At 29.9% G+C, this 14446-nt stretch overlaps 1 protein-coding gene across 1 annotated transcript; it reads left to right on the top strand.

Moving 5' to 3' along the window:
• The first annotated feature begins 5054 nt into the window (after nucleotides 1-5054).
• Nucleotides 5055-12554, top strand: LOC114193167 (XIAP-associated factor 1-like). Its single transcript, XM_028082878.1, has 5 exons — nucleotides 5055-5345; nucleotides 5518-5653; nucleotides 7482-7619; nucleotides 7702-7826; nucleotides 11847-12554. Exons 1-5 carry the CDS (start codon nucleotides 5302-5304, stop codon nucleotides 12004-12006), a joined length of 603 nt encoding a protein of 200 aa, XP_027938679.1. The 5' UTR covers nucleotides 5055-5301; the 3' UTR covers nucleotides 12007-12554.
• The last annotated feature ends 1892 nt before the right edge of the window (nucleotides 12555-14446 follow it).

Genomic DNA, 14446 nt, shown 5'->3' with positions numbered 1-14446 from the left:
ACCCGTTTTACCATGTCGGGCCAGCCCGGCCCGACCCGTTTAATACGGGCCAAAAACGGGCCGGGCCAAAACGGGCCGGGCTGGCCCGTTTTGACACCCCTATTGGCGAGGGTATTTACATGTCTGTTACCAAACCCAATTGAAAATAATTGGTTGTTATTCTCATACCTATTTCTGTATAATGTGCAAATTCTTTCTCAAAACATGGACGGGTTTAAAAACGATTTCATTTGCCCTTCCAATTTGATATTTTTTTTTTCCATTTTTTCTCACTAAGTGCAAACAATTATAAACATTTATTAGTTATTGATGTCATTATTTAAACTATTTATCAAAAGATTTAAAAGCCATTGACATCTTATTTGTAATATATATATATATATATATATATATATATATATTAAAATAATAATTAGATTGATTAAATTTGTATTTATAAAAGGTTATTAAATATGTAATTTAAGTAATGTTCCGTTATGAAACCCATTTGTTCTACAAGATATGATATTATTCTTCTACTGTTTGTCGATATATACTCTATCTTCAAGATCAGAGTGTTCTCACCAAATTTGAAATAATGAACCGGGGGAATGAGTGCCTACAAGTACTCCAACTCTCAAGTTATTGGTGAGGAATATATGATAACTTTAGCAATAATAGCAAGATTAGGGGTTAGTCTCTTGGTGGATAATAGATTAGTTGGAGCATAATTCAAAATTGGGTTTTCTATAGAAAGATAATTCAAGTTTAGGGAGAAAAGACTTATTATCTAGTTAAGAAAAACCTAAGTTTTTGTGAAAAACGTATTGGATACAAAAATAAACAATTTGATTAAAACATTGAGAATGAAATTGTAAAATCTCTTCAAAAATCATTTATAATTTATTACTCTTTTGTATATTGTAGATAAAGAAATGACCACTTCAGAGTACATTTGAACAATTTAAAATATATGAAGATATTTTTTGTTTTTTATGTAGTATTAAAAAATTAAAGTCACTAAAATTGTACCTTTTTGCAATAAAAATGCTTAAACCTTTTGGATAGTGATAGATTTGATTTATTTTCATAATTAAATATCTTAAGAGAAATTATAGGTTTGGAAAATGATAAACCAATTAACATTCTTAATTATATAAAAAATTATATTCTTCTCCAAATGCATATATAACTTATAGAATAATATTAACAATTTTAGTGTCAAAAATGTCTCAAAATATTGAATACATTAACCTGAAGAAGAAATGTGAAATAAAATTAATCATGACAATTTAATATATATATATATATATATATATATATATATATATATATATATATTTATAGATAAAGAAAAAAGAGTGATACAGATCTTTTCCTACTTTTCTTTTATCTATCTTAAGTCTAAAATATTTGAGCTAGTGGATAGATCAAGCTGTCTTTTGCATAATGGTAAATTAGTGGAAGATATGACTTTTGGACGAATAACATTTGACTTTTAGTGTAAAGTATAATAGACTTGCCTTTGTATAGGAACGCAGAACATCTGATTCTTTTTAATTAGTTAATTTGTTATTTTTAAGGAATTTAAATTTATATTTAATTTAATTTTGTAAAACTGATTTGATAGAACAAATTATATCTATTTATATGTTATAATTTAAATATATTAAATAAGTTGAGATATCAAAAAATTATAAAGAGATCATCATAATCGCTTTAAATAATTTTATTCTCAATTGAACCATACTTGACACAATAATATCTATTAATCTTTATATCAGAAAACATGTCCCCCTCATTTAATAAATTAGTTCAAAATTTTGCATCCATTAAAGTGCAGAAAAATTAGTTCATGTAACTACCAAAACAATTTTAGAACCTTTTAAAATAATAATATGAATTTAGCATTCGAGAAAAAAAAAATTAAAATACAGAATATTAACGGCTCAAATGCATGATTTGAAATTATCAATAACTAAATTTGGAATACATATTCTGAAAAAAAAATTTCCCACTTCTGAAAGGTGTGTTTTAAAATCACTAACCATATCCATTTGGATTGGTGTTTCCAAGTTAGGTGTTCCGGATTGGTAACACTATTTTATTTTATCCGAATAAATCAATCTGAAGCTACTTATATAATTACAAATAATACTATCTAGAATATATTTTTAATTTTACAGATTATAAAATTCGTAATATTAACACAATTTCTGATATTCACAAATATAATATAATATAATATACTTATTCTATCTATATATTTTATTCTTGTATAATTTAAAAAGTATCCGAAGTCAACAATGAAATGATGGTTTCATATCTCATATCACATCTAGGGTGTTAATGGGACGGGTAGGAGAGATAGCAACTTCTTCGATACTCTATCCATTGAATAAATATTTATTCCTTATCCGTATTTATATCTGGATAGATATTCGTTATGTGAGACACATATATTTTTAATATCCACATGTATATGTGAATATTTATGAAAGAAAATTTTAATATTTAATAATATATTTTAATCATAAATTCAAATAAAAATAAAATACATAACATTCATAAATTTTAAACAAAATGCAAATAATTCATTTAAATAGTGTTAAATGACAGTTTATAGAGAAATAAAGATTTTTTGAAACCAATTGATAAAAAATAACTCATTCAAAATCAATGTGTTAATGTTTTAATCATATTTTTATTTTTTAAAAATTAAATTAGAGTATATCGGGTATAGGTATCCACAGATACGGATATTATAATATTCGTACCCGTCCCGTTAATATGCAGACAAAAAAAATATCTGTATCCATTACCTGTGAGTATCCATTTACCATATCTATTTCCTATCTGTTGTGAGTTTTATCTACAAATACTCACGGGTACTGATTTTTTTGTCATCCCTACATCTAAGTTGAATTAAAATTTAAGTTACTTGTGTATTTGTATATCTTTAAGTAAGTTTATATTAAAAAAAAGGCTTAAATATACATTTGGTTCCTATTTTTGTTGATTTTATTCAATTTGGTCCTTATTTTCGTTTTATGTTCGATTAGGTCCTCATTTTCGTCAAATTGTGGTCAATTTGGTCCTTTTCACTAACGGTGTTTAAATAGTTAACGTTTTTGAACAGTACATGTCACGTGTCAGCTCCTGTTTTTTTTTATTTTTTTTTAAATTTTTTTTAAATTTTTTTAATTTCTTTTTTAAATTTTTTTAATTTCAAAAAAATGGTCCACGTGTCAAGTCACAATTGTGCCACGTGTCAATGCTAGTGCCACGTGTCAGCTTGTAGTAGTATTATTTTTTTTGTTCAATTTAGTCCCTATATTCGTTATTTTTGTTCAATTTAGTCCCAATTTTTGTTCAAATAAATCATTTTTGTCCCTTTGAAATTGACACTAAATTTAATATCTTTTATACAAATTATATTAATATCTTTTCTAAAATTGACATTTGAATTTATTATTTTTTAAATTTAATTATAAATTATTAAATTTAATTATAAATTATATAAATTCTTATATTTAACTGCTAAATAGAATATAATTATTTAAAATATTATAAGAATATAATTATTTTTTTTTCTAATATTTGTATTCTAAAATATTTTTAAAATTGATATATACAAATATTTTAAATATTCAAAATATTTTAGAAAAATAAACTAATATTTGTAAAAATAACATTTACATATAAAATATTTTAGATTTTAATATTTAAAATGCAATAAAAATATTAAATATTTTAAATTTAAATGTGAATTTTACAGATGTTAATATATATTTTTAAAATTTTAATAATTATATTTTAATAATATTTAAATAATTATATTCTATTTAACAATTGAATCTAAGAATTATATTCAATTAATAATTAAATATTATAATTTATAATTAAATTTAAAAAATAACTAATAATAATGTCAATTTTAAAATTAAATGGTTTTATTTTAACAAATTTTGGGACTAAATTAAACAAAAATAACGAATATAGGGACTAAATTCAACAAAAATAACGAATATCGAAACTAAATTGAACAAAAATAAATAATACAACTACAAACTGACACGTGACACTAGCATTAACACGTGGCACAATTATGACTTGACACGTGGACACTTTTTTGAAATTAAAAAAATTTAAAAAAAATTTAAAAAAAATTTAAAAAAATTTTAAAAAAAATTTAAAAAAATTTAAAAAAAAATCGAAAAAACCAGGAGCTGACACGTGGCATGTACTGTTCAAAAACATTAACTATTTAAACACCGTTAGTGAAAAGGACCAAATTGACCACAATTTGACGAAAATGAGGACCTAATTGAACATAAAACGAAAATAATGACCAAATTGAATAAAATCAACAAAAATAAGAACCAAATGTATATTTAAGCCTAAAAAAAATTATTTAGTATTTGAAAATTTTATATTTTTTAACTGAATTATTGTAATATAACTTTTTTTTTAATTAAATGACATAATTATTATTTTGTCTTATCACATCATTTACTTATATATTAAGACATGAGATTTTATGATAAATATAAAAAGATATCGTAGTTAATTAAAACAACAAAAATTATTTATTATTTTATATAATAATAATATCATTTGATACTAATCACATTTTACATCTCTAAACACGTAAAAATTAGTAAACAAATTAATGAGACAATATAATATTCATATCATCGAATTAAAAGAAAATTGTAATTTTTAATAAGTCAACGGACTAATATAAATCTTTTTGAGTATTTATAAATGAAAAAATTTAATAAAATGTTAAGTAAAAATATAAATTTTTTTAAGAAACTTTATACTTTATTCTATCAGTGAGAGCTGGAACATGACTCGTCCTTACTGCTGCTCAGGTTCAAGATGAAATAAAACTCATAAAGACTCTGTTTCTTCAAAAACAAAAAATCAAGGTGTGCATTTAGAAGTTATAGGACTACAGGAAGAAAAAGCGAACTAATGGATAACGTAAAAAAAATGTATGAAGAATGGTAGCCCAAACCAAAGTGGCCCAATCTGGTGGATGTTCCTTGCATGAATGGCGCGTACGGTAAACAAACAACAATGCTGCATCTACCACCGCATTTATTTGTGACTTAAAGTCTTCAATCATCGATTCGACCAAGGCTTCCCAAAAAGTTATCCCAACCAAAAGTCCATTCACCAGACATCGGAATCTAAGATCCACCAAACCTTGTTTAGTCGGAATCTGAAATTTTCCGAAACCTAATTCTCCCAATACTCGTATAATCCGAATCTCCATCTCTTTCTTCTTTCTCCAGGTTGTTTCAGTCTTCGAAGATGGAAGCTGTTCCGGATCAAGACACTAGTATATGCACTCACTGGTAAAACTCTATGTAAAAATTGATTATGTTGTTTAATTGCTTTATGTCAAAATGGTAATAAATAAATAAAATCGTGGGAAATTGGGATTATTTGTTTGGTAAATGGAAGCATTGCCTTTTTTTTTCTCTTATGCATGATGTTTGTTTCTTTGTATTGATGATATGTTTTCAGTGATCGGGCTGTCCCTGTTGCAAATATTGACTTGCATTATGCTCATTGCTCTCGGAAACTTGAAAAATGCAAAATCTGTGGTGATATGGTTCCCAGAAAAAATGTGGAGGATCATTATTTAAACACACATGCACCGGTATGTGAAGTTCTCTGTCATTTGCTTTTTGTTTTCCAGGTTCAATTGTGTGGAATGTACACGAAATTCGTATTACTTGGAATTATTTTTGTGTGATTGTGATTGCAATTTTGGTAGATGGTTATAGGATTCTTGATTGCCTAATGCCGATAGTTCAAGACAAATCAAATTGTGAATACATATGCTGAACTTAGGTGGTTGCCTCTACATGCAGAGTTATTAGCATTGACAAGAGTAGAAAATTTCAAGTGCTTTTATTTAAAAAATTGCCAATCTCATTTAGTGTATTTTGTTTCTGCATCTAGCATAGATGCAAACACATGCAGTGTGTTATAATCTTGTGGGAGGGTTCTTGGGTTTTAAAACACCAAACATATGCATTGACACCAAAAGTTCTTACAAGGTTCAAGAAGAAAAAATTAGAACCCAAAACGGGTTCTGAGCAAAAGCTGAGAAAAACAGAAATAAAAAGAAAAATACTAATGTTTATTGAATTACTAGCAATAAAACAATGAATCAAATTTGAGGTGATTTTTTTCATGGGTTTCCCCTTTCTTCAAGACTATAACAGAGCAAATGCTTAGTTCCCAAATCTAACTGATCTGAATACCTTTCCTTCTACAAGGCTATTCCAACTATAACAACTTACTAATTCTATAACCAGTCTCTATCTAATTCTTTAACTTCCTAAATTCTATTAGGAGGACACTAAAAGCAAAGAAGAGCCTAAGAGCAATCATAGTTTATTGAGTAAGAAATATTCACTGGAACACATCTAGAAGTCCTCTTACCAGAACATGCAGATGAAATAATGTACTTTGTTGGCTGGAAAACTTGAAATCTGGGAGGGCATGCTAAGAAGATTTCAGTGCGGGATATCTAATGGGTATTTTAAATACTTTATCACCCATCCTAAAATTGAATTGGACTTAACAATACCGGTCAATTAAAAATTAATTCATAAACACACGGATGGTTTGGATTTATGAATGACGTGCCTGGAAAGATGGACTGTTGGACATTTGATAATAGTGAAGGTCTCATCAATGGGGATATAAAGAGTTATTCTTAAAGTAGATTTATTCATGGTTTTTTTTATTTTCCCCTTATTTCGTAGAATATAACTTCATCCTCTCCTAATTGTGGTTTATTAGGTGTCGTATAAAGAAGATGAAAAATTTGCGGTAGCAGTAAATGTATTTTACCAATTGATTGTGTCATGGTTATTATATGATTCACGGCTGTGGATGCTTAAATCTATATTTTCTGCAAATCTTATTTGGTATGTGCCTTCAATGAAAGAACCCATCATATCATTAAAGGAAGAAAAATGGAAGAATAATAAAATCTGGAATACTGATTTATTGGATGTGTTAGGGCTAACATCATCCTCAATAAACAATGAAATAGTTGGGTACGTACCAACACTTGCATTTTCTACACGCAACTGATACTATTGTGCTTGGATACTTCATTGATACATATGAAGGAAGTATCTAAGCCTCTAAGGAAAAGCTATGAGAATCTAAACTTTATAACATGAGACATAGAAACACACATAAGATAGAAACACGGAATGATTTTCTATCAATGAACTACAAATGAAAGTTGTATGTTATCCTCTTTATCTTCTGTATATTCTAAAATCAGTTGTATTGAAAATCAAATATGTATTTTATCTAATACATGTATCATATTTGTACATCATAATTGACTATACGTGTACCCCCTCTTTGGAACCCAGCCTCCTTGGCAAACTGTAATTGTCTTAAAGTCAGATTTAAAATCCACCTTTGTTTTAGTTCTAAACTGAGATGGTTTGGCGCAGGTTTCTTGTTCATTATGCAATGAGACAATGGAGCGTGATATTTTAGATATCCATAAAGGTGAAAATTGCCCTCAAAGGATTGTCACTTGTGAGTTCTGTGAGTTTCCATTGCCAGCAATTGATCTGGCCGAGCATCAGGTAGTGTTTATAAAGAATTTTCAAGCTGAGAAGATCTTGTATACTTTTGCTCTAATATCAGTTTGATATTTGTACCTCTCAGGAAGTATGTGGGAATCGAACAGAACTTTGTCACATTTGTAACAAATATGTTAGACTTCGTGAAAGATTCAGCCATGAAGCCCGGTGCAATGGCATTATCCAAGATACTTCTGTGGGCTCTTCAAGGTAGGAAATTACAGCATTTTTGTGAACACAACCTCTAAATACTTTATAACTTTGTTCACAATTTCCCAGTTGTAGGATTATTAGGTTATTTTTCATAGACCAAAATCTAGCAATCTCATTATAGTATGCATATTTCTTCCTCACTATGCATATATATTTCTACACTTTTTTTCCATTTTTTACTTGCTATCATCCATTCTGAGGGTTAAGGAGATCGGGTATCCCTATTGTCCTCTACTTGTGTCTAATATTGGGCCACACGTGCAAGTATTAAGTGCATGATTGCACTGCTTGGCAGGACCCTGTTATTAGTAGAGTTAATGCTTGTGTAGCTGTTCCATTTCAAGCTTCAACTTACACTACAGGTTTGGTTACTTCATGTAGCAGACATAAATCCAGTCTCGGGTCTTCATTCAACATGTTAAGCTGTAAGGAGTATTGGTCCTTGAAATGGTACCAGCAGCTCTATGATCAAGTGGTTGTGATCTTTTTCCTTGCCACCCCATTCATAATCAAGTTGAACTTTAGATCTAGGTGCAGTGGGCATTATTCATCTATAAAATCCCAATGGAATCTTGCATGAATGGGTGTATTAGATATAAAACCAATATTGAACCTCCCACCCTATAGTTTAAGCTTGGTTAAGTTGGTCCAAAACATTTCATTTAGCTAGAAATTGAGCCTCCTAACCTTGTGTTTTGATAAGAATTTTATACTTTCCAGAAAATTCAAATACATTGAATTAGAATATTGTTCATTTCAAATTGTTTAGTTTTTCAAATGTCTTATTTGGATAAGACAATCCAAAATTATTAAATTTTTAGTTTTCTTACTTGAATAGATATAAAACCAATATTGAACCTCCCACTTTATAGTTTAAGCTGGGTTAAGTTGATCCAAAACATTTCATATAGCTAGAAATTGAGCCTCCTAACCTTGTGTTTGGATAGGAATTTTATACTTTCCAGAACATTCAAAAACATTGAATTAGAATATTGTTCATTTCAAATTGTTTAGTTTTTCAAATGTCTTATTTGGATAAGACAATTCAAAATTACTAAATACAAGAATTACCATCGAATAACACAAGTAACATTGATTGAAAAAAAAAAATTACCTATAGACATCGATATAAATAGCCACTACATACTCCCAAAGAAAAATATGATTGACATCCCCTGAAAAATAACTCCATCGACATTGGCCAGGAAAGCCTTGACAAACATCAATTGAAAAGTAGCTCTCGCCTGAAAATACTCTTAACAATGTTAATCAAAAATAAACTCTATCAAGTCTACTAGAAAACTCTAACTTACATCAATCAAAAAATAGTTTCATCGATGTCAATAAAAACTTTGGCTAGCATCATCGGCTACCTATTTTGGTCTAGATAACCCTAATTAATGTTGGTTGAAAAATAACCTTGACCTACTTTTTATCAACATTGGTCAAAAAACAACCCTGACTAACATTAACAGAAAATAATCCCAGGTGATGCCAACCAAAAGATTCATGTTTGACGTCATTCAAAAAACAATGTTGATGTTGTCAAAGAAAACACCAACGTCAACTAAGAAGTATCATGGAACTATCGCAGCACAAAAAGAAACCTTGGTGATTGCAACCAAAAAATAACTGCAGTCGACTTTCACATGAGAGAAACTTTGTTCACATCTGTCATAAAAGTGATGTCGAGCTGACGACACTTGGACCTCAATCTAGGTGAACGCCAAGACCTTAATTGAACCAACAGTGACCTGAGCTAAATCTGCTTGAAGCTACCCTGACCGAGGCTTAAACAAAGAAGGAAAATAAAGAGAAGAGACATAAATTTAGTAGAAGAGAGAGTATAAACAATTTCAAATTCTTACTTTTAAGGTAATATTTGAAATTCTCTAATTTTAAATAATCAAATTATTCTCATAAATTCCTAAAATTTCAATTTATTTTAAGATGTTTTCTCCAAACAAAATATTGTCATCAAATATTTCAAATTCTCAATAAAAATGAATTACTCCCTAAAAATTCTCTACCCAAATATACTATAATGTTAATTCTTCTTTTTTATATTTATATTGCATTTCAGTACTATTATTAAATGTAAAATGTTCATGTGCTTTCACCCAACAACATAAATGTTTGAGAATGTTAGTTCATGACACTGCAAAATAGTTCTTGTGGGATTTTGGGCTGAAAACAATCAAGTTCCAATGCCTATCCTGCCATGAAGCATTGAGCTATGTCATCAGAGTCAATGTCATGCATCCTATCATACTTCCTTCCTTGTCATGCCATCACTCCCATTTTGTTCACACTGGCCTGTCCTCGTCCTGTTCTAGGTGTTGGAATTTTTATTTAGACCAGTGGAAGTACTTGGTCCTTGGTGCTCATGTTAATAATCATTTTTATATTCAGCATCTCTCTCAATCTACTTGTTATCCAACAGCCTTCCCCTTTTTGGTTTTTGGTACAATGCAGTCACATCTTATGAACTTTGCATTGAACATGTCATGTGTATCTGAAACATAAAAAGAGGGTCTTATCTCTTTTGCTTTCTTTGGCATTCCCTTCACAAGATATATATAGCTGTTATAGATATGCTGTCCAGAAGTTTATCATCGATAACCCATTCTCCTTAAAATGCATTAAATTTTAGCACAAGGTAAGGGGGTCCTATATGTTGTCCATGCTATTAGCTATAGAAATCATTCTTGTGCTTTGGGCAAACAGTTAAAGCTTTTCTGGAGAGTTGGTTCATGAAAAGTACAATACCCTTGTTTATTTTGGCTGGCTGGCACAAGAAGACTATTTAGTCGGGATTTTGTTAAATAATTTCACTGTTTCCATTATTCCTTCGGCCACTTTACGAAGGAGGGGGCTTTTGGTTGTAATCCTGAGCTACATGATGGTGCAATCGGCAGAAATTCACTTCCTCCATTTTCATTGCATAGCAATTATCATCATAATTTCCCTATTAATATTTGTTAGTATAAACATTGTATTGCTGCTGTAGTAACGAAATTATTTTAGACTAGTGCAAAAGGGGCACCCTGTGGTTCTGTATTTTCATAAAATATAAAAAAAAAAATGATAATGGTTGTTACATAATAAATAGTTGGTGGTTTGTGATGTGTTGTGCTATTGGAAGATGTGAATGATTTAGAAAATGTAAATTAAGATTTAGGGAGGACAATCATAGTGGTAGTTATAGTGGTAAAATGAGATATAGAAAATGTGTTTGCAAAATAGCATATCCCCTTTATAAATGTAGCTACAGATGAGTGCTAAGATGTATATTTACAGAGTTTAAGTATGTTCTCGGTCCCTAATAAAAGCTCTCAACTTTTTTGTAATAATGAATTTTTTATTTTGTTTGTGGTGCAAAAATAGCTATTTAAATCACTTTAAACAAAATCTGGTTATTTATAGAGACTAAAAACATATCTATATCATTTATAGGATGTAGCAAAAGTCCATCATTTAGTGGTTGTGATGTAATAACAAACTGTTCTAACTCGGTCCACATTCCCAAGTAAAAGTGGCTGAAATATTCTACTATTGGGATAAAGTAGGTAGCATAAAAACATTTTTAAGTAATTTACAAGTCGATTACTAGAGAGAGTAGCAAAGACCCGTCATTTAGTGGTTGTGATATAATATCACACTGTTATAACCGTCCACATTCCCTTGTAAAAGTAGATAGCATTGTGTGAATGAGCTTATATTGATTTAATGTATCACAGTAATTTAATGCTATTCATTATCGTGGACATACTGCTCGAAGTTATGAGCAAGTAATTATCAACTTATCATCTGTCTGAGAACATCAACATTTGAAGTTGATTTCGTCATTTTAATAAAGGTTTCAACAAGTGCTTGTGTTGTAGTTGAATGTCTTATGAATCATGATACGCCACCCTCTGTGCATATCGTTGTTGTATGATTTATTTCTATCATTTTTCATGCTTCACAAGGTGTCTCTCGCTTACAATTAATGCATTTCTTATGTCTTGTCTGAAGGAATGTGAGGGAAACCGAGGGAGATCAAGGAGCTAGAAGAAGGCCGCAGAATGACTTCTCAACTAAACGCCTTCTTTTCACTATAGCCATCACCGGTATTGCTGTCATACTGGGATCTTTTTTTCTACAGAGGAAGGCAGAGCCCAGTGATGTGCATTAGCAACGAAACCAAAACCTTTTAGGATCTTGCATTTTCTGTACAATTCATTCCCCTGCACCAGAAGCCGTGTGATATATACTTTTGCTAATGTAGTAGAAGTGGAGAACACATCGGCATTGTCATTATATAAAATATATTTAGTTATATGCTTCATTTTGTTGAAAATATTTCAATATTTCAGGAGATTTTCTGTTCCTTTTTATTCATTCTGATGGTAATTTCTAGAAATGGAACGCTCTGCTAAGAATTCTGTTAAAGAATCTTGACCATGTGTGAAAGGTCATTTGTCATCTCTCTTTCTCTGAGTACTACATAACAAGGATCCAAAACATGGCTGTTCATTACATTTGGAAGATCTCCTTTGACAGAATCAGAGAAAGAAATATACGACAGAAGATGATAATCGTTATGTACAGAATATATATTACTGTCGTTCTGTCGCTTCCCTTTCTTATATATTACTGTACTGTTAGAAGTAGTTAAGTGGATCGGTCCGTATGTTAAACAGGTTGGATAAGTCGTATTTGTGAAATAAATTGTCTTTTTTATAGGTTTGTGTATGACTCAATTGGGTTCTTGGTTATAATGTCAGTAATAATAAAATGATTGCACACGCAGTTGGTAGTTATTATTCCCCTCTGGTAAAATGTGATTTTTTAATATGGGTTGGTTATAAGATGGGTATATTTTATTTAGATCATAAGAAGTTAAGGTTTAAAAATATAAGTTAGAATTGTTGGATAAAATATATTTAATACGATAATTTTAGGAAACGTTCCTAAATGCACTTTTTTTTAATAGATATCACATGTTAGTTCATCAACAATTAAAACATGGTCATTGTGACTAGAATATTTTAATGTGTTTTTTCATTTCAAATTCTCACTCTCTAAACTTTGACGGAATAACATAAAGTAGAAGAGAGCATATGTTTGATGACCCAAAACACATGTGAAATTTATAGAGTTCTTTGTCCATAATAAATAGTTATCAATTATATGAGGTTACTGTATCAAAATTTATGCAACAATTATGAAATTGCTTGAGAAATGGACCACACTTATGGAAATAATAAGCTTAATGTCCATAACGCTTTTCTTCATGGTGATCTTTTCGAAGAAATATATATATATATATATATATATATATATATATATATATATATATATATATATATATATATATATATATATATATATATATATATATATATACACACACACACACACACCTTCTTATAGGGTTTCAGCGACAGGGGGAGAATCTTGTGTGTCGCCTTAATAAGTCCTTATATGCATTAAAACAAGCTTCTCGTCAATGGTTTGCCAAAATCTCTACAGTTATTCAAGCTGCTGATTTTATTCAATCAAAAGCAGATTACTCACAAAAGGCAAGTCATTTACAACTTTGTTGATTTATGTCGATGATATTCTCATAACTAGTAATGACCCTATTGCAATATCTAGTCTTAAACAATTCCCACACAATCATTTTCGGATAAAAGATTTGGATGATCTTAAGTTTGTCCTGTGGAAATTATCAAAGATGGTGGGTGTCTTGGAGTTAAGCCCGTGGATTTTCCCATGGAATAAAATACAAAACTTTTCGATGAAAGGGAATTCTTAAAGGACTCGTCAGTGTATATGCAAGTTATTGGTCGCTTAATTTATTTGACAATTACTCGTCCTGATATCACCTATGCGGTACACATACTAAGCAAATTCATGCACGCTCAATGCATGCCTCATATGAAAGCTGTAATGCGTGTGCAACGATATTTGAAGAATAATTCAGGTCAAAGTCTGTTTTTTCCTTCACAAAATGATTTGTCTTTGTGCGCTTTATGTGATTCAGATTGGGGAGGTTGCCCTGTATCCCGAAAATCAACTACATGTTATTGTGTTTTTTTGGGATCCTCCCTCATCTCTTAGTGAACAAAGAGGCAGAAGACAGTTTCTCTATCCTAAGTAGTAACTGAATATAAAGCATTGATGGGTACTTATTGTGAGTTGACTTGGTTACGGTCATTGTTGAAAGATTTACGGATATTGCATCCTAAACCGGCATTGTTGTATTGTGACAATAAAGTCGCCTTACACATTACGGTTAACCTGATATTTCATGAAAGAACTACACACATAGAGATGGATTGCCACTTCATTCGTGATAGATTCAAGATGGTTCAGTTGCAACAAAAGATGTACCTTTTGTTGAATAACTTGCTGATGTGTTCACTAAACCACTGGAAAAAGAAGCTTTCTCTACCATGAAGCACAAGTCGGGAGTTCTTGATATTCACTCTCCAACTTGAGGGGGGTGTTAGAAATTAAATCATGAGAAAATATTTTAATTATTAAAATAAATGGATTACAAGATTTGTTTTGCACGTTTTTGCATTATTATAGGAATAATAGTGTAACTGTAGGGATTGTATATATTA

Source organism: Vigna unguiculata, chromosome 8 (genome assembly GCF_004118075.2).
Source record: "Vigna unguiculata cultivar IT97K-499-35 chromosome 8, ASM411807v1, whole genome shotgun sequence".
In the NCBI taxonomy this organism is placed as follows: Eukaryota; Viridiplantae; Streptophyta; class Magnoliopsida; order Fabales; family Fabaceae; genus Vigna; species Vigna unguiculata.
Note: the sequence above shows the minus strand (reverse complement) of the source record. Positions and strands in the feature narration are given on the sequence as shown.

Bases quoted from the DNA above. Each gene is read 5' to 3' on its own strand.
- LOC114193167 (XM_028082878.1), top strand. From the start codon at position 5,302: ATGGAAGCTGTTCCGGATCAAGACACTAGTATATGCACTCACTG. The intron at 5,654-7,481 runs GTATGTGAAGTT...GGTTTGGCGCAG, and splicing joins ATTTAAACACACATGCACCG to GTTTCTTGTTCATTATGCAA. The intron at 7,620-7,701 runs GTAGTGTTTATA...TGTACCTCTCAG, and splicing joins TTGATCTGGCCGAGCATCAG to GAAGTATGTGGGAATCGAAC.